The sequence below is a fragment of the Callospermophilus lateralis genome, chromosome 20 (assembly GCF_048772815.1).
Source record: "Callospermophilus lateralis isolate mCalLat2 chromosome 20, mCalLat2.hap1, whole genome shotgun sequence".
Lineage (NCBI taxonomy): Eukaryota > Metazoa > Chordata > Mammalia > Rodentia > Sciuridae > Callospermophilus > Callospermophilus lateralis.
Genome location: NC_135324.1, coordinates 8,597,032 through 8,616,880, shown reverse-complemented (window position 1 = coordinate 8,616,880; position 19,849 = coordinate 8,597,032). Strand labels below are relative to the sequence as shown.

The 19,849-nt window shown below is 37.3% G+C and overlaps 1 protein-coding gene across 1 annotated transcript in view; it reads left to right on the top strand.

Moving 5' to 3' along the window:
• Grm7 (glutamate metabotropic receptor 7) overlaps nt 1-19,849 on the top strand; it is a 769,727-nt gene that overhangs the window by 571,156 nt on the left and 178,722 nt on the right. The window contains exons 6-7 of the mRNA XM_076841104.1: nt 331-531; nt 9,843-9,982. Of these exons, the coding sequence (XP_076697219.1) occupies nt 331-531; nt 9,843-9,982 (341 nt within the window). The remainder of the gene's footprint in view (nt 1-330; nt 532-9,842; nt 9,983-19,849) is intronic.

The window sequence follows — 19,849 nt, the reverse complement described above, 5'->3', positions numbered from 1 at the left end:
TCTTTCTCAAAAAATAAAAAGTACTGGGGATGTGGCTCCTTGATAATGCATTCCTGATAATCTACTACCCTCCCTGCCTCCAAAAATAAATAAATACATAAATAAAATAAACTTTATATAATAAATCAAGGTAGTTAGTGTAATGTGCTCCAAAGCAAAATACCACAACTCTTAAGATCAACTGAAATGGAAGCCAAATGTGGCTAAGTGGCTTGCATTATGATTTCCTTAGAGCTTTTGTTTCTTAATGCTCCATTGAAAGTCAATGGAAATTTAGACCTTCTACTCAACACCAATCTTGGTGCATGTGTTTCTTGTTTTAATGTGCAGGACAGGAGAGAATTGGAAAAGATTCCAACTATGAGCAGGAGGGTAAAGTTCAGTTCGTGATCGATGCTGTATACGCTATGGCGCATGCTCTTCACCACATGAACAAGGATCTCTGTGCTGATTACCGGGGTGTGTGCCCAGAAATGGAGCAAGCTGGGGGCAAGAAGTTGTTGAAGTATATCCGCAATGTTAACTTCAATGGTGAGTCCCTGCCGTCTGAACTTTCTGGAATCCAAAATGGTTGGCACTCCATGTTTCATAAATCAAATAGTTGCATTATTATTTGACCTTGAGCTTGTGTCAAAACCTGGTAGATTATGTAATTTTGAATGATTGAGTCAGTGCATGAATTAATTCATATTTGGGGGTTGTAGTTCATTCTCATGTTGACATAGAGAAATTCTTGCACAAAGCCAAATTCTTCCTTTATAAATGTGAGTAAGGGAGGAGAAGAAAGGAAGGGAAAGGGACAGTATGGCTGCTTAAACTCCAAGCGTTATATCCACAGTCCAGTCATGAAAGAGTCTCCCACCCTTCACATGACCACAATTGCTATAGGTACCCAAGGTAATAGAAGTAGGAATTGTAATTTGCCACCCTAACCGCATTTTACAGTACAAACTTATTTCTCAAACTACAGAATGCAACTCTAAATTAATAGGTTAACTAAAAGAGGTGAGGAGGGATAAATAGAAAAATCGGTAAACAATTTAGAAGACTTTGGTGGAGAGGGGAGAAATACCATTTCTTTCACAGTACCTTTAAGTATTATCTTGACTCTTAGAACATTTTAATGTTTCATGTCCCCTAACTAAACAAATAAGTCAAATAAACCTCAATGTAGAACACAAGATTCAACATATTTGTTACCAAATGTTCTTAACTAAATCACAAATTAATAATATAATGACACTAAAGGGGAAAAAAGAAGAAAAAAAATGCAAGAAATTTTTAGAAATAGTATTTAGTTGTATAAGGTATGGCTACAGAAAAATAACATGGATATTATACAGTTGCTAGTAAATATGTTGGATTTTTCTCATTGTGGATAATTAGAGCCAGGTTTCTCTTTGGCGGAGATAGAAATTATTGATAAATGAAGGGTAGAATGAACTGTGTTGTGCCAGATTAGATTTAAAGGTATCTGCATTTCTTCATATACATACACATGAGTAGTTACAGGAACAGATATGCATTGAATGCATCTATTTACTTGTACCACTTAGGTATGTCCACTGAGTGGCCTAGGGACAGTGGCACCTCAGGAAAAAATAACATCTGGCACTCAGATCTTGTTCACAATCTCCAGAAAAAAGAACCAGAGTTCCTAGAGAAATGGAATCCACGGCTAGTGCAGAGAAAATACAGTATGTACTTCAGATATTCTGTGCCAGAAAGAAAGAATGCTACTGGTAGAGGGATTACAAAAGCTGCCTTTCTAGGAAGAGAGCACTCAGAAACTAATGGGATTGTGTGACAAGGGCACAGATCAACTTGGAAGAGATCTCATTTGCCAATTCTGGGACCAAGTGGGTTATAATTCATAAAGGAAAGTAAATATCCATAAGTCCATACTTGTATAAATAATAATTGGATTGAATAAACAAATGTGAGAGAATGGGTGGCATGATAGAATGACAGAAAGATGGAAATGAAAAATCACCATTTGCAAAGGCCTCACTAATCATTGTTTCTGGCAAGAATCATTGATGAATGCTAAAGTTATTGGGTTAAAGTATAAAGAGAAATAAGGTGTTTTCTTAGTCTCAAAAGTATCTTCAATTGGGATACATATTAATTTCTAAGGTGAAAACAGTAGCTTTGAAGTGGAGGAAACTTCAAGACAGCTCCTTGAACAAGTGATCAAGGTGAACGAAACCAGTAATAACTTATTGTTGTCATTTGTGTCTTTGTCATTGTGCACAGGCACTATTAGTTAGTCAATTTCTTGATTTTTAGGCATCATGTCTGAGGCCTTATTGCAAAAAATAAATATCATGCATAAGTAATAATATAAGAAATGTACAATAATATATAGGAAACATTAGGCGAATCCAATTCAAAGTTGTTTAAGAAAATCATTGACCAATACTCTTCAAAAGTATCCAGGTTAAGTGAGGTGCAGTGGCATATGTCTATACTTGCAGCTACTTGGGAGGTTGAGGCAGGAGGATTGCTCGAGTCCTGGAATTGGAGGTCAGCTTGGGTGGCTCAGCAAGACCCTGTCTGGAAATGAAAAGGTGCTCCGGTCATGAGAAAAACAGATGGTAGAACTGTTTCAGAAGGGAGGAGACTGAGAAACGATTGCTATCAAATGCAATGTTGGAATGTTATCTTACACCAGAAGAAGGATATTCATGAGATATTGAAGGAATCATAATAAATTTTGTTTCATAGTTTTAATGTACCAGCATCAATTTCCTTGTTTAGTTAGCTATATTACAGTTAACACAAGACAACAATAACTCTTTTTGCTTCTCTTGTTGGAATTTAAAGTCCATTTAGAGTCACAATATTGTGTCCATTTTTCAGGAGTTACCTAGTATCTGGATAAAGTGATCCAATTTGGGGAGCAGTATTTTTCTAGTTAAGATGAAGACAGAAATGACTATATATAAATCCAGAATACACTTCAACTACAAGTCATCTATTTTTCATAGTTTCTTCCTGATCTTACAGAATCTCTTACTATATAACCAATTTTCACAGAACAAAACAAATGTGAATTTCATTACTTACAAAGCAGTAAATAACATAAGCTGAGATTGGTTTCTGGGCTTTGTATTCTGAGCCATGTAAATGGGTGACCATTCTTACACTAGTGATTTAAAAAAAAGTGCAAGTTTTCTTAATTATTGTGCCCTGTTTTTTCTCCCCGACAATAATTATAGACTACGGACTCATTTTTGTCAAGACCATCTTGTCTGCTGATGAACTAGTGTTACTGAATTTTAGAATAGACACAGGGGATGGAGATATAGATATCTGTCTATTATCTATCACAGTGATTGCTCTATGCCAGAAACTCTGCTAAGTACTTTGAATATTTTGGCTCATTTACTCTTTAAGACTACATGATGTTTAGATTCTGTTTTTTTCTCTTCTTCATAGATAAGGTAGCTGATTCACAGCGATGTTAAGAGAATCATGATGGACAGAGTTGTACACCTGTGTTGATTCCTAGAGCATAGGGCACCTGCATCCACAGTTTGCCCCCTTGACTATTATTCTCAGAGTTGTTGAGAGGAGAGGCTTATTACATTAGTCCTGCTGGTCCATCTTAAATCTCAGTTCTGGGGATTTCACTATAAAGGTCAGTTTCCCCCTGTGTCACACCAGTGTAAGCTCTGTGGCCCACACAGTATGTTTCTGAGGAATATCTTTTTTTAAACTCTGGACAGTAGGGAGACTTTTTATAGATTCTGGGACATTGCAACATTGATTGATGGCAGGGCTCAAAAGTTTTTGTAAAGAATAAGAAGCTGTGCACAATTTAATCAGTGAAGTGCCCATGTTGCGTTGAGAGAGAAAAGAAACTTGATATGTTTTAGTTGGTCAATTTCTTGATTTTTAGGCAAAGAAATAAAATCCTAAGATGTGAGAAAACATTTTTTTTTCTGAGATTTCACAGTGAGCAAATGATAGAGACCTATAGCCCAAGTCTCTTTTCAGGCCATTATAGAGAATTTAGTCTTCCTTTCCTATGTTTAGGATTTTGATTGTTCTTTGTCTCAATATGCTTCATTGTGCTCCTCTAGACCTATAGCCCAAGTCTCTTTTCAGGCCATTATAGAGAATTTAGTCTTCCTTTCCTATGTTTAGGATTTTGATTGTTCTTTGTCTCAATATGCTTCATTGTGCTCCTCTTAATTTAGTAAGAAATTCCATTTATCCCTAGGAATTTTGTTTCAGACCAATAGAGTACAATTTAATAACTCTGACCTTCAATTTAGAAAATGATAATAGAGTATCCATAAAGTATTACTACCACTTCACCAAGTACTTCACCTACTCTTATGAATGGAGGGGAAAAGGATGACTCTTCTTCATTCCAAACCACCTTTCCCTGCTTCCCAAATGAAAGCAAAATCCCAAGCCAAAATTCACTGTAGTTATTGGTATGTTGACCCATATGACCAGATAATAATACTTGGAAATGCAACTTTAACAGATTTGGTGCCTGGTTATAAAATCTTGATATGATAATGTGTTTAAAGTATGTCTTGGGTTGGGGATATAGCTCAATTTGTGGAGGACTTGCCCTACATGCACCAAGCCCTGGTTTCAATCCCCAGCACCACTAGAGAGAGAGAGAGAGAAAGAAAATGAAATGAATGAATGAATGCATGTCTGGACCTATGTTTTCTCATTTCAGGAGAAATTGAGGTAGGAGATATTTTGTAAAGATGTCACATCTCAAATGCTTTCTTGGAGCATGATGTTAGCTTTCCCCCATTGAGAGATGAGGTTTGTGTTCCATCCCTTTGAATCTGGGTGAGGCTGTGACTAATTTGGAAGTGACATCACGTGACTTTTCATTGAACAAAAAGTAATAGAGCTCTGCATGGTTCTCTACAAATAATACAAACACAATTATTATGCTGATAAAAAGACAAAATGTCACCCTCATAGGTGCTCTAGTCACAGCCACAGCTGAAATCCCACCTTACAGCCCATCTCAGTTATCCTGCATGAGAGCTTCTAATTGCTTCAAACTGATGCACATGGTCTAGAGATGTACTGCCTCCATTGGGTCCTGACGTAATTACCAAATCCATGATTTCATTGCCTTGAGTGCTAAGATTTAGGGTTATTGGCTGAGCTGAAAGAGATAACAGGAACTCGTATCAGTGCAGCATTTCTGGACTCTTTGCATGGGGTGGTAAAATGAGAACAGAAAACCTGCCAGGCAGTTCACTTGATGGACGTGATCTTTTCATCATCAGGGCAGTCTGAATCCCCAGTCCTTCTCTATTCAGGAAGAAAACAATTTTATTCACATCCTCTCACCTAGTGGGATTTTCAGTCATGTGTACACTCTCTTCTCTGCCACCCATCTTATCAGGTATCCCTATTTCTTTTGCCCAAGCATACCTGTATTCTGGTCATAACACCTTGTAGAAATCTCTGCAGTGATCATCGCCACCCCCCCACCCCCGATCTCTTTTTTTCTCTCAGGACTTCTTTGATTTTCTTTTTAAAATAAAGTTCATTGAATACAAAGTCTGTTTTTTCTCTTTCAAGAAGTTCAGGGGTTCCATTAAAAAAGAATTGTGGGGGGGGGGAAACTAGAGATAATAACCCAGTTGCAGTATATAGAACCCATCCAGAAGGTCAAGGCTGCACTATATGCTATTACAAGTCATCACTTAGATAAAGTATCCAGCTCTTCAATCTGAATTTTTTTAAACATAGCTTTAATGAGAATGGAAAGGGCAAGACAAGAATCATTTCATTTAACAAAGATTGTGAGGAGGAGGAAGATTTAGGTGACCTGTCCCATTCCAGTGAATATTTAGGCCATGTTCTTGAGTCTCTTTGGAGTCCTAGGCTCCTATATTCTTTCTCCTCTCCAAGTCAATGAAAAACTCCATTTGTATTATTGAATGAATCGAAGCTGTAGAATTTACAGCAAAGAAGAACACAAATCCTAGTATCCAGTGTGGGGGAAAAAAAAAGAAAGGTGAATATCTGCATGTTATTAGTGCGAAACAACAGGATTCTTGTTTCTTGCTAATAATGTGAAATCCAGATTTCATTTTTTTCTGCTTATAGACTTAGAAGACTTGCTGAAAGCAGGAAGCCAATATTGAAACCTTTTTTGTTGTTGTTGTTGTTGTTGATGATGTGGCTTTTGTTTTCTCCCTACACTGGGAAGGTTTGTGTTGGTTCATATATGGAGCTTACAAGATCTCTGTTAAGATAAAGTGGGTGCTTTTGTAGTCTGCAGGAATGATGTCTCAGTAACACAGAGAAGAAAGAAATTAAAACAGTGCCTTTGGCTGTTTAACCAGATTTAACCAGTGATACTAACTGGTGAGACCAAATCAGTGTTGTTCATAGGAGATTAGTTCCCACTTCCAAACTGGGCTCTAGCCTGTTATATGGGAAAAAAACCCTTTTTTCTAGCAGTAGAGACATTTAAATTAGATACCAGTTAACAGAGGCAGCATTGGTGCCCTGGAAAAGACCAAAGTGTGACTGACTGAAGGCATGTGTTCTGTCTGGTTTCAAAATATCAGCAAATGAAGCAACAAAAAGAAGAAAAATCATTATCTATTAAGCTTTTACTATGTAAAAGGCACAGAACCAAGTACATCCTTACTCTATTAGAAATGTAATATGAGTGCTAGAAAGTGAGACCTTAACAGAGGCCAAACTTCAGTTAAGTGGTAAACTTGGAATTTAAACCCATTCAAGAGGATTCCAAAACCAGTTACCAAGCACTGTTCTAGTGTAAGTAGCTGGGTGACTAGAATAAGTGACTTCCCTTTTTTTAAGATATGCCTATGCTTCCTCACCTATAAAATTAGGAAGTTGGATGCTCTGTCTCCTCCAGCTACATCTTCAATGGCCACTCCTACTATAAGAATATCACTGCAAACTTGATGGTTTAAACAATGACCATGCTTTATCTTACAGTTCTGCTGCTGGCAAGTCCAACATAGGCTTCCCCTAACTTGAAGGTGAAGACATGCCTGGTCCCTTCAGGAGACTCGGGGAAAGTCTGTCCCCTAGCCTTTTGTAGCTCCTGGAGGCCATTTGGCTTGTGACCCAGGCCTCATATCACTCCAACTTCCTTTTTCCGTCATCACATCTTCCACCTTTTACTCCTCCTGCCTCCCTCTTATGTGGACTTCTGTGATTGCACTGGGCATTCCCATATTATCCAGAACAATCTTCTATATCATGGTCCTTAATTAATATTTTCAGCAAAGACCCTTTTGCTACAGAAAGTGACATGTCAGGTTCTGCAAATTAGGACTTGGACCTACTTGGATCATTATTCAGCTTACTACAAGCTGATTTTTTAAAACTTTAATATCCAATGGTATCATAAAATTGTAGGATGGTGTGCATTTGCTTGGCTGTTCCTCTATCCTACCTGTGATGTTGAGCCCATGTTGCCTGGAAGGTCACTGTCAGCATGAGTTTCCAGCTTGGTATGGTAGGCCTCTTAAGACACCATATATTGCCCTCTTTCTGGCTCTCATTTTAACTTCATCTTACGTTGAATGATCATTTGTATGGGGCCACTTCTGACTTCATGCTTATTTCTTCAAGTACTGTCTTTTGTTTCTATAACTATTTTAAACATTCTTCCTCCTGTCTGGTTAACATGGTGTGATAACTCTCTCATAGGAATGTAGCCTCATATCATCTTGATGTCCAGTCTTGTCTTCCTTGACTTACATGTTTTGAAGCAGTCTTTCTCCTATTCCTATTTTCATGTTCTAGAGAGAAAAGGCCTTGTTATGGTTTAACTATGAGGTGGCCCCCAAGAACCTAATGAAATAAAGTTTAGAGGTGAAATGATTGGATTATAAGAATGTTACACCAAACAGTGCATTAATTCACTGATAGGGAGTAGCTGGGTGGTAACTGTAGGATAGTAGGTTGTGGTGGAAGAGGTGGGTCACTGGGGGCATTCTTTGGGGGCTTATATTTTGCCCTCATTGAATGGAGTGCTCTCTCTACTTCATGGTGGAACCATATCCTATGTGGTTTTCTTCCTCCACACTCTTGTACCACGATGTTCTGCCTCACCTTGGACCTGAAGCAATGGATTCAGGCACCTATGGACTGAGACCTCTGAAACCTTGGGCAACAAATAAACTTTTCCTCTCTCAAATAGTCCTTTTAGGTCTTTTGGGTACAGTGACAAAGAGATGAATACACAGGCCTTCTACCCTGGACCGCTAGAACATCTTTCTCTGGTTGATGCCTAGCTAATGTAATCCACAAGTCACCAGGCTTGTGCACTCTGTATATTAACCATCCCACTCCATCATAGGAAACCCACCTAGGTAACACCCAGCATAGGCTTTGACCCTCAGGCCCCTCCATTCTCTCTTCCTCTCCACCCACTGGCTGAGCACTTACTCCAGGCTGTTCCCCACCCACTCATTCCATTAGCCCTGTTGTGAACTGGCTACCTGTTTGGGATCTGGAGTAATAAACTTAACCTTTCCATCACTCCCATCTGAGTCCTGCACTGTTACACCTAACAACTGACTCTTCCTCAGTTTCCTCCCTTAACAAATCACCACATGATTTATGTTTTCATCCATATCATTAATACAAATATTTATGTTTCCCTGAGTTCTGCAGAAGCTAAAAATTTGGTTAACTAGATGGAGAACTCTGTCAGTGTTAATATCTTATGTTCAGTAATGAGAAAATTATCAAAAGTGCTTCATGGTTCTTGCTTAATACTTCTACATACCTGTTCCACCCCATTGAGAAGTAGAGTGGACTTCTCAGTGATCTTGTTCTGGCTGGTAAATGACCTATGAATTTACTTATAAATGACAGAAAGTAGAGCATTGTTTTCTGGTAAGAATATTGACCCAGTATATAAATCTGTAGTCACATATCAGATATATACCATAAAGTCAGTTATATTTCTCCTGGTTTAAGGAAACATGTAAAAAATACAAGTTACTGAACATTTTTTAAATTCTTTTATGAGTCTTTAAGTAACCAAAGCTTATGTCTTGCCCTCTTTGTATATGGTTTACTGATTATTCCAGGTAGTTGACATTAAGAGCTTTTGATTCATTCAACCGTGTATACTTGCAAATTATGTGTGTATATACATTCAATATATTAACACATTTATCTTTTTTAAAGTGACTTCAATGTCGGATTGATTGCATCTGAAGGACATTCTAAGAGGATCCAAATGGGGATTGACAAAGAAACTAATGTTTATGGAACCTCTTCTAGACCCACTGCTAAGCATTTTAATCTGGCTATCAAATAAATTATTTTAAATTCAGTCAGTAGACAAGTACATATTTAAATAAACATTTATACTTATTTCCTTGCTTGTTTTTAATTACATACACTTTTAAAAATTTATTGGTTTTGAAACTGTTCTTTGTTGACCACAATTTATTGTTAAGGAAACTAAAATAATAACAACTATTACAGTGATCATAATTGTATTCAACAACAGTAGCATTATGCCAAAACTTATGTCATCTCTGAAAAATAATAGTTTTTCTTCCTCTGACGTGGGAAGAGTTTAGAATAAAATTTTAAGAAACACTGAGAACTAGAATTCTTCAAAAGAAGAGGTGGATTGTCTTCCTATCTTTTATAATTAGCATTTGCAGGCCTAGACATAACCTGCCTTTGAACAGCACAGACCACTTGGGGAAAACCTCCTAAGCATTGGTGTTATTTCCCAACTTTCTTCTCCACAGGTCTGTAGACTCACCCGTAGTTCAAGAGACACAGGAATCTGGTTTAACTCTAAAATCTGTCTTTTTCCTTGCCTTCTTCAGGTAGCGCTGGCACCCCTGTGATGTTTAACAAGAATGGGGATGCCCCTGGGCGTTATGACATCTTTCAGTACCAGACGACGAACACCACCAATCCCGGTTATCGTCTGATTGGGCAATGGACAGATGAACTGCAGCTCAATGTGAGTTCTATTTGCTCTTCCTCTTCCCTTGTCAGATGAATGAGCAGAACTGTTTTTTGTTTTGTTTTTGAACTCGGGGGCACTCAACCACTGAGCCCCATCCTCAGCCCTATTTTGTATTTTATTTAGAGACAAAGTCTCACTGAATTTCTTAGTACTATGCTAAACTGCTAAGGCTAGCTTTGAACTTGTGATCCTCCAGCCTCCACCTCCTGAGCTGCTGGGATTAAAGGCAGGTGCCTCAGTGTTTCGAGAATTTTAATTTGCACAGTAAAACAAATTATTCTCAGTTTTTGGTGCTGGGATTAAACCCAGGATCTCACAGGTGCTAAATAAGCACTTAACACTGAGTTACACTCCAGTTCCACCAACAGGTATTTCTTGTTTTCATGTGTGCATGCATACACAAGTGAAGTTGCAATTTGTTACTGGCACCAGCAAGGACTAATAGTACCAGTAAGGGTGATGATCATGGTCATGCATTAGAAAACGTGTATTGAATTTTTTGCACTATAGTTATAACCTCTGTGAATTATCTCATTTAACCCAAAGCTTATATTGCTTAACAAGTTATCTGCTGTCACCTTTATGGGATCCTTCTCTTACACTTTCCTTTGTCCTTTCCTTTCTTCCTTATTTGGAGGTGACATGATTTTTTTTTTTTTTTATTTCTTTGGATGATTTTTAGTGAGTCATTTTGGTTTAAACTGAGATTATCTGATTAATTGCAGTATTAGCACTTTCCATAACTGCTACCTTTTTCTTTAAAATGTGATCTCAAGTAAACAGCCACTGTTTGCATAGGATCAAGTCCATGCTGATGTTCCAGCTCAGGGAGATTGAGGGAGGGGGTAGAATTGTCTCTTATTCAGCTGCTTTTGTTCAGTTTAGTCCTTGGATAGGTTGGATGAGACACACACATTTGGGAGGGCTGTCTGCTTGACTCAGTCTACTGATTAAAATGTTCATCTTATCCAGAAACACCCACTCAGGTACACCTAGAATAACATGTGACCAAATGTCTTATCACCCTTTGGCCCAGTCCAGTAGACAAATAAAGTTAACCATCATAGTCCTTTCCCAGAATATTCTTTGTCTCTTCTGAAGCTGAAAATGATGTCACTAGTCTTTATCAGTCTGTACCTTTGGAGGCACTTCGGGAATCATTGAAAGTGGAAAACAGAATCAGGATCTGAGGCTGGGATGGGGATTTGTTTCATGGTTTCTAAAAAGGGAACAGTGTAAAGTGATCACAAGCCAGTTAACCTTATTTGCCCATTCCTGGGGCCTGACTTTGCTTATACCTGTCCACCTCTCCATCTCCCTTTCCTGAGTTTCACCAGCCAAATGAACTGACACCAAGCCTGAACCTAAAGGATTACAATGTGGCATCCAAGAATGAATGGAACCGGATAGCAAGTGCCAACCCTAGCTGAGATGAATGCTCAGGGACATAGCTGGAAAGCAGCTAAAATTGTCCTGAATGCAAGGTGCCCTAATCTAGTATGCAAAAAGGAATTAAAAAATAAAGCAAAACAGAAAATTAAAAAAGAAATCCAAGGTATAGTGATAAAAAGCAGAATCAAAGTGTGGTATAATCTGATGGACTTACCTAAAGGGAGATTTACCTGGTATTGTGTGATCGAAAGATGGTTCAACCAAGACTAAAAGTATAGCCAAGGTCTGTGGTATATGTGAAATGCCCAGAGATTATTATAAAACCCAGGACATTAAATAGGTGATTAATCTTTTCTAGCACAAGCTTCATCATGTTTAATTTTCGGAATGCGTGATTTGTCCATGTATATAAGATTTTGCCAACTGGCATTTACCAGCTTCATGTATGATTTGGAATTTCTTAAGCACACTAATGTTAAGAACCAGTATCAATACTAACTTTATTTTTGTTTACTGCTTATGTATCATATCCCTTGTGAGAATCACATTCGTTACGCCATTCAACAAATTTGGTGATGGTTCTCTTTTTACAATACCTGTCTTTGGATACACTCTGTGAGAGGCAGTGGGTAAATATATATTGCCAAAGGAAACAGGATACTTGTTCTCAATTGCCAATTGATCATGTAGGAGGGAATTACCAGGTGTCCAAGTACAGAGATGGGTATGTGGTTATTCCAGAGTGTTACAAGAGAGATGGTTAGTGAAGAATAGAAGTGGAGATGTAGGGTCCACAGGATGAGCATCTAGCTGATAAGAAGGCTGACATAGCTCTAGTGTCATCAGTGATGGGGAGGAACTGGGAAGATGCAAGAACTGTTGGTAAAAGTCTTATCTCCGAGGTTCCTAGTACACCGTGGTGAAAACTCTAACTTTGAGTGCATTTAAAAGCCACTAAGAGATAATAAGGAAGTGACTTCTTCAAATTAAGGAATAAAAATTACTTTGCTGGGAAGAAAATGAATTGGAAGGGAAAAGAAGGGTAATAGAATGACTAATAGGCTATTGCAGTGGCTGGGGTTTAGCTCAATGTAGAGCACTTGCCTAGCATGTGTGAGGTACTGGGTTCAATCCTCAGCAACACAAAAATAAATTTTAAAAAATTAAGGAATAAAGAATAACTTAGAAAAAAAGTATTGCAGATGTTGGGTGACAGTAGGGTGGCTTAATGAAGTGATTTTTAACTTGAGTGTTTATCAGAACAATCTGGAAGCTTGTGAAAACATGAACTATGGAGCCTCATCCCCAGGGTTTGATTGAAAAGTCCTGGTGCTAAGGGAGACCTGAATGTTTGTCTTTCTAAGAAGTCTGGGTAATGTAGGTGGTACTTTAAGAAACACTGGCTTAGACATATTTAATGACTGTGGAGATTAAGCCAAATGAGAGGTATATATGTATTACTTAAGGGGCTTTGTGGATGCTGGCACCCCTTCAGATGAGAAAGAATAGGAGGCAGTAGGAGGAATAAAAATCAGGATTGCCAGTTCTTAACTTGGATTTTTTTAAAAATATGTGGGACTTCTTAAATATTCAAAAGCCAAATGAAATGGATATAAGCCTGAAATGCAAACAAGAGTTTTGAGCTATAATTATCTTTTTTTAAAAAGTAAGTTATAAACCTATAAATGGGCTTTAAGAAGACAGAAAGGAGAATAGCAGAGAACTCCTGGCCTTCAAAACTTCTTACAAAAAAATACAATTTCATTCCTGCTACTCCAAACAGTACCCAGTTTAAAATATTCTATTAGCCTGGAAAGTTGGGCCAACTACATACTTTGAATTTTCTTTTGGTTTTATGAAAGCTAGATCTGAAGTGTATCTTTGGCTTGGCATCAAGTGAGGATACATTTGATTCTACTTTGTCATGCTGAGGGAAGTGTGTTATAAAGAGCTAATGGTCTCCCCGAGTCCTCAGGTGGATGCAGTTGTTTATGTTTAGGATTGCGTGCAATCTAGAGGGATGAATAAGGCATGAACAGTTATTTTTAAAGGGGTGAGAATCTGGGTTAGTTCAACTAGAGTGACCACTTAGATAGCAGGTTGTAATAGGAGGTGATACTGTGGACCCCTTTTATTATTAATTTGGAATTAAGTCATTTTAGGAAAAGGAGAAAAGTACACTCTCTAGAGTTCACCTCATCCCTCTTACTTGGAACCAATGACCACGGTTCAGGTGTCCTATCCAGTGATTGGCATCCTGTCATACATCACTCTACTCATGCTCTTCCTTCTGTTGTATTTGTTGGGATTCAGTTTAACACATCTGCAAGAGTGGAATTACAGCAAGCATTGTTTTATAAGTTTGCTTTCCTCTCAGCAACAGAAGAATACAAAGCATTTCAAGTAGCGGATGGTCTCTTCATTTGCAAAGACTCAGGGGTACCCTTGCAATCCCAAGTTATATCTTCTCTAGCAAATGAAAATTTCAGGAGAGCTTTCTCTGAAGTCAGTAATTGCAGGTGAGTTTCTGAGCCAAGAAAGTTTCAGGTTGTCTGAATCCCAATGCTGCAGAGCAGACTCACGTGCCTTTTCTACATGCGATCAGCTATAATTGAGGTGCCTAGTAGTGCATATTCTGTTAATGGAGCATTCCATGTACTGTTACTGCCAGTGTGGTAGCTCTGAGCCCTGACTCCTCTGTGTTCTAAGAGATGACTGCATGGCTCTGTACCAGAATATTTCTGCACTAATGAGAAATTTCCAAAAGGGAATTATAGAACCAGAAAAGTCACTTACTCTCCCAGTTGCAATTCATAAGTAAATAACCTTAATTTTTCAGCTTTCTATTCTACTAGTAAGAGATTTCACAAAAACATACTTCCTGGGAGAACACAGAAGACACAAAAGCAACAAATATGTATTGTATTGCTTCTCAGTAGTGTGTCTATAGACTAAAAAGAGCAAGCCCCTATGTTCTGAGTCCACAGAATTCAATAATGGATGTATAGTAGATAATTACATGGTAGGGACTACACATAGACATTGAGTTAAGGGGAAAAATCCAGTTATATTTAAAATGAATCTTGAAGGATAAGTAGTAGTTTTAAAAACATTGCCACATGCAGTGGCACACACCTGTAATCCCAAAGGCTGTGGCAGGAGGATTGTGAGTTCAAAGTCAGTGTCTTAGCAAGGCCCTAAGCAACTTGGAGAGACCCTGTCTCTAAATAAAAATATAAAAAAGGGCTGGGGATGTGACTCGGTGGTTAAGCACTGTGTTCAATCTTCAGCACACACACAAAAACCAAAAAAAAAAAAAAAAAGGAAATAAGAAAAAAATGCTTTAGAATGCACAATGCAGTACTGCTTAAAAATTGCAGTAGGGAATATATTAGAAAGTAGGAAAGGAGCCAGGTGTGGTGACTCACACTTGTAATCCCAGAGGCTTGGGAGACTGAGGCAGGAGGATTGCAAGTTCAAAGCCAGCCTCAGCAACTTAGTCAGGCCTTAAGCAATTTAGCAAAATCCTGTCTCAAAATAAAAAGGGCTGGGAATGTGGCTCAGAGCTTAAGTGTCCCCTGAGTTCAATCACCAATAAAAAAAAGGGAAAGGAATGGAATGTGGATGCTTTAGAAAATTCTACAAATATTTCATGAACTCTATTGATGATAGAAATAAAGGTGAGCCTTTTCAACAAATGGTGCTGTGGAAACTAGAAATCCAAATGTAACAAAATGAAACCCCTATCTCTCACCATGCACAAAACTCAAAGTATATCAAGGACCTAGGAATTAAACCAGAGACTCTGTGTCTACTAGAAGAAAAAGTAGGTCCTAATCTTTATCATGTGGGATTATGTCCTAACTTCCTTAATAAGGCTCCTATAGTGCAAGAATTAAACCCAGAATCAATAAATGGGATGGATTGAAACTAAAGTTTTATCTCAGCAAAAGAATCTGTGAGGTGAGTAGAGAACCTACATCTTGGGAGCAAATTTTTACCCATTACACATCAGAGAGAGCACTAATCTCTAGGATAGATAAAGAACTCAAAAAGCTAAGCACACCCCCCCAAAAAAACAAACAAAGAAACAAACCAATCAATAAATGGGCCAAGGACATGAACAGACTCTTCTCAGAAGAGGATATACAATCAATCAACAAATATATGAAAAAACGTTTATCATCTCTAGCAATTAGAGAAATGCAAATCAAAACTACTGTAAGATATCTCACTCCAGTCAGAATGGCAGCTATTATGCAGACCAACAGTTAGTGTTGGCGAGGATGTGGGGGAAAAGGCATATGCATACACTGATGGTGGGACTCAAACACACTCGTACATTGCTGGTGGGACTGCAAATCTTAAGCTATTCTTAAGAGGCAACTTATTATAGTGATTGGCATTCTCTCTTCAATAAAAATGGAGTGAATATTGCTTGTCTTTTCTGAATTACTTTGGTTTTCTATGTCTGTGGTATGAAGCTTGTTAGCTTTTTCTGTGATTTCTTCCCTATTGAACTTAAAAGTCACACCTAGAGACCTGAAAGCTCTTTGGAGATAGAATCTATGTTTTGAATCACTACTAGTGCAGTAGTCTTTTTAAAAATTGTACCATTTATAATGAACTTGTAGTCTTCTTAATGGTGGATGTTATTGGCAGTCATGTGCCATCCTTTTTCCTTTGGGAACAAAGAATCCAAGTCTCCTTCTCTAGCCACGTGGCTTGCCTTAGATGTTTACAAGTTCAAGGATGGCAGCTGCTTTAGTCTAAGCCAATCACTGCGGCCATAGTGAGAGATGGGCATGCAGACTAAGCCTCTCCAATTGGTATGAGCCACTGGATGTGTGCTGGTTCGTCTGGGATACCAACAATGTCTCTTGGAAATGGGTACATCCATGGGGGCCACGGGGTAGAAGTTCCAGAACACAGAAGTCAAAACTTGTTTGAAATCTAAGAAATTCTTTATAGACAGTCATTTTTAATACTTTTTTGGACTATTTGGTTATTAATAAATGAAAACAACTTAGATAAGATACTCTTATAATCTCATCCACTACAATAATAAAAAATTTAAAAATAAATTGTTTTTTGTTTTTATTGAAGATGGACAAGAAAAATAAAATTTAGTCTTCACTCTTAGCAGGCAGAATTTTTTTCCACAAAATTAATCTGACTAAAAATTAATTTCAAAAGTTCTGATTTTGTCCAATAGGGAATCCTTTTACGCTGCTTAGAATTTGTCAGATATATAAAGACACGAGACCAGTTGATTTGCAAAATCACTGGTTAATAAAATTAAATATCCCCAAATCAGTAATTACTTACACCTTTCTATAAAACTACTGATCACATTATTGTATCATAATTTCAACAGTAAAAATATTTTAAAAATTTAAACACTCATTTATAACCTGACGGGTGGGATATGGGGTAATAGACATAATCAGCAGTGTTGACATAAGGAAAAACATAAGTTGTCAAAACCCAGTACTACTTCAGCTTTAATTTGAAGGCTTCTTTTATGTTGCCTATTATAATTAATATCTCTTGTAATTTGGAGCTTTATTATTAGTGATTCGGTGTGCAGGCTTTGAAGATGAACTGATCAAATGAACCTGAGTCTCATTTCTCCTTTAACTAGCTGTAAACCAGGATCACATCAGTACCTGTTTCATAATGTTATTATTTAAAATAAATATATGCAACTGATGTAGAGCAGTGCCTGGTGAGGAGTGAACATTCACCAGTTTTTTAGCTACAACCTCATGAACAACAGTAGTTACACAAACTTAATATGCCACATGATCTGTAAAAATGCTCAATACGTCAATTTCTAGTACTAGTTTTTGATTATTTTTCTTTACACTCAGCACTTAACATAATGCTTAGCATATATATATGGCTTGTTCAATATTATTTGGACTGGGAGATGAACAGACAGTTAAATTAGATAAATTACTTAAGGGGAGGACTGTATCACTTGTTGACCTAGTGTTCCAATGCTGGATGGAAGAATGAATAGATTCAGAATCAGACCCTAGTTGGCAATTCTGCATGACTCTATTAGACAATTTACAAACTTGGTCTACCAGAAGGGTTCCTTGAGTCTTCTCTAAGTAGTCTATAGATCTCTTCACATTGCAAAGATAAACTTTTGAATGATAAGGCAGGTCAGAAGAAAAGAAGGAAAATGGATAAAGTAATTGACTTTACTTTTGTTCAAATTGATTATTATTTTTAGAAACCTTTTAATTTATTTTTAGAAACCTTTCAATGGTTATTTGAAGACATGAGGTGGAATTACTGCTCTTGAGAGATCAAGTGGAGGAGTCTTGTCTACTTTTCCTTTGGTTAAAGTGAACTAATAATCCAGTGATTGAGGCTGGTTTCTTCTGCTACCTTCCTTGCTGCCCTTAGAGCAAATGTTAAAACAGGAAAGGATTTAAGATCAGATGAATCTGGTCTCTAATCATGACTCGGCCCTGATGTTAGATTTTTGAACCTGCACAAGCAAGGTCTCTCTGAAAAGATGTCATTTAACCTGCCACCATCATGCCAAGAGTTATTTCAGTTTGTCAGCATCTCTGAATTTTTACAAAGGACATTTATAAATCCAAAACAGTGTGTATTGCTGCATATCTGTTAGCTAGCCCAGGATGAAACATTCCAAATTGAAAAAGCAGTTTACACAACTCATTGCTTGCTAATATTTTATAAATCTGGAAATTCCACAATACCTGTAATTTTTTGCTTCTCTTTGGAAGATTGGGTCTGGCAAAAATATGTTCTTATTCCCTTTATCAGTAGATAGTTGGGGACTGGGGATGTGGCTCAAGCGGTAATGTACTCACCTAGCACACGCGGGGCAATGGGTTTGATCCTCAGCACCACATACAAATAAAATAAAGAAGTTGTGTCCACCGAAAACTTAAAAAAAAAATAAAAATAAAAGATTTTCTTTTTCTCTCTCTCTCTCTCAAAAAAAAAAAATAGGGCTGGGGATGTGGCTCAAGCGGTAGCGTGCTCACCTGGCATGTGTGCGGCCCAGGTTCGAGTCTCAGCACCACATACAAACAAAGATATTGTGTCCGACGAAAACTAAAAAATAAATATAAAAAAATTCTCTCTCTCTCTCCCTCCCTCCCTCCCTCTAAAAAAAAATAGATAGATGGATCAAAGTAGCAGCCTCCTTTAAACAGGGTGAAAGCTCTCTAGTTACCACAGACCTCACCATTCCTGACAGCCACTCACTTAAAACTCCACTAACATTACTGCCACACCTCCCAACTCCCAGGGGCATTTTCATATACCTAAACTTGAGTTTCAGTAGATTCTGAGTTAACTTCCACTAATTTGATTTGAACATATGCTTGATTTTTAAATTATAAACTTAGGAAATTGGCTTTCCAATTCAGTAATAATAGATTAATAAAACTAATGACCCTAAACACATGTCAGTATATAATAATATCTGTTACGGGTCAGTAAATAGAGCCTGCAATATAATACTACCTTAATTTAAAGACAGTGTTTTTTTCCTTTGAAGACATGCATTAGTACCTATTCTCACACATGTTGGAAATGAAAGAAATGGGAATTTCCCTTGTTTTGTCAGCATCTCTTCTAGTAATCAATGGTATCTAGCAGTGTTCTTTCCTGTGAATGTCTGGAAGATTATTAGTTTTTATAATTACCACTAGGATTCCACAAACATGTACATTACAGAAACTTAAACCACCATAAATTCTTGTTTACATTGTAGGCATTCAAGCAAATCACTTTGTATTTATTAATATACTCCACATTCTGTGGGGGATATTTGTTGAATTTCATTACTATTTGCATTTTAGGTTCAAAAAAAAGGAGGAGAAATTGAATTACTGTAGATGGGGTAGAGAGAGAAGATGGGAGGGGAGATAGTAGAGGATAGGAAAGGCAACAGAACACAACAGACAATAGTATGGCAGTATGTAAAAAAGTGGATTTTAAACGATGTGATTCTGCAATCTGTATTCAGGGTAAAAATGGGAGTTCATAACCCACTTGAATCAAATGTATGAAATATGATATGTCAAGAACTATGTAATGTTTTGAACAACTAAATAAAAATTTAAATAAAAATATATATATGTGTGTGTATATGAGTGTGTATATATGTGTATACACACACACACACACACACACACATATATATGAATGAGGTTAGAGAGCTCAGTTATTTTGACAGGAGACAAGATGAGTTTATGTACCTAACTTTTTTGCCCTAAGAAACCAAAAATTCTAGAATGATCACTTTATGTTAAAAAATAAAATATGAGAATTATATTTCAAGTGTTTGCAAACAACTAAGAAATAATGTAATAAAGCAGAACCCCATTAAAAGTCCCCACTTAAGTTCTATCTTTTCCATTGGTTGCTTAAGAAAATCACTTAACATCCCTTTAGTCAATTTTCTGTCCCTGTAAT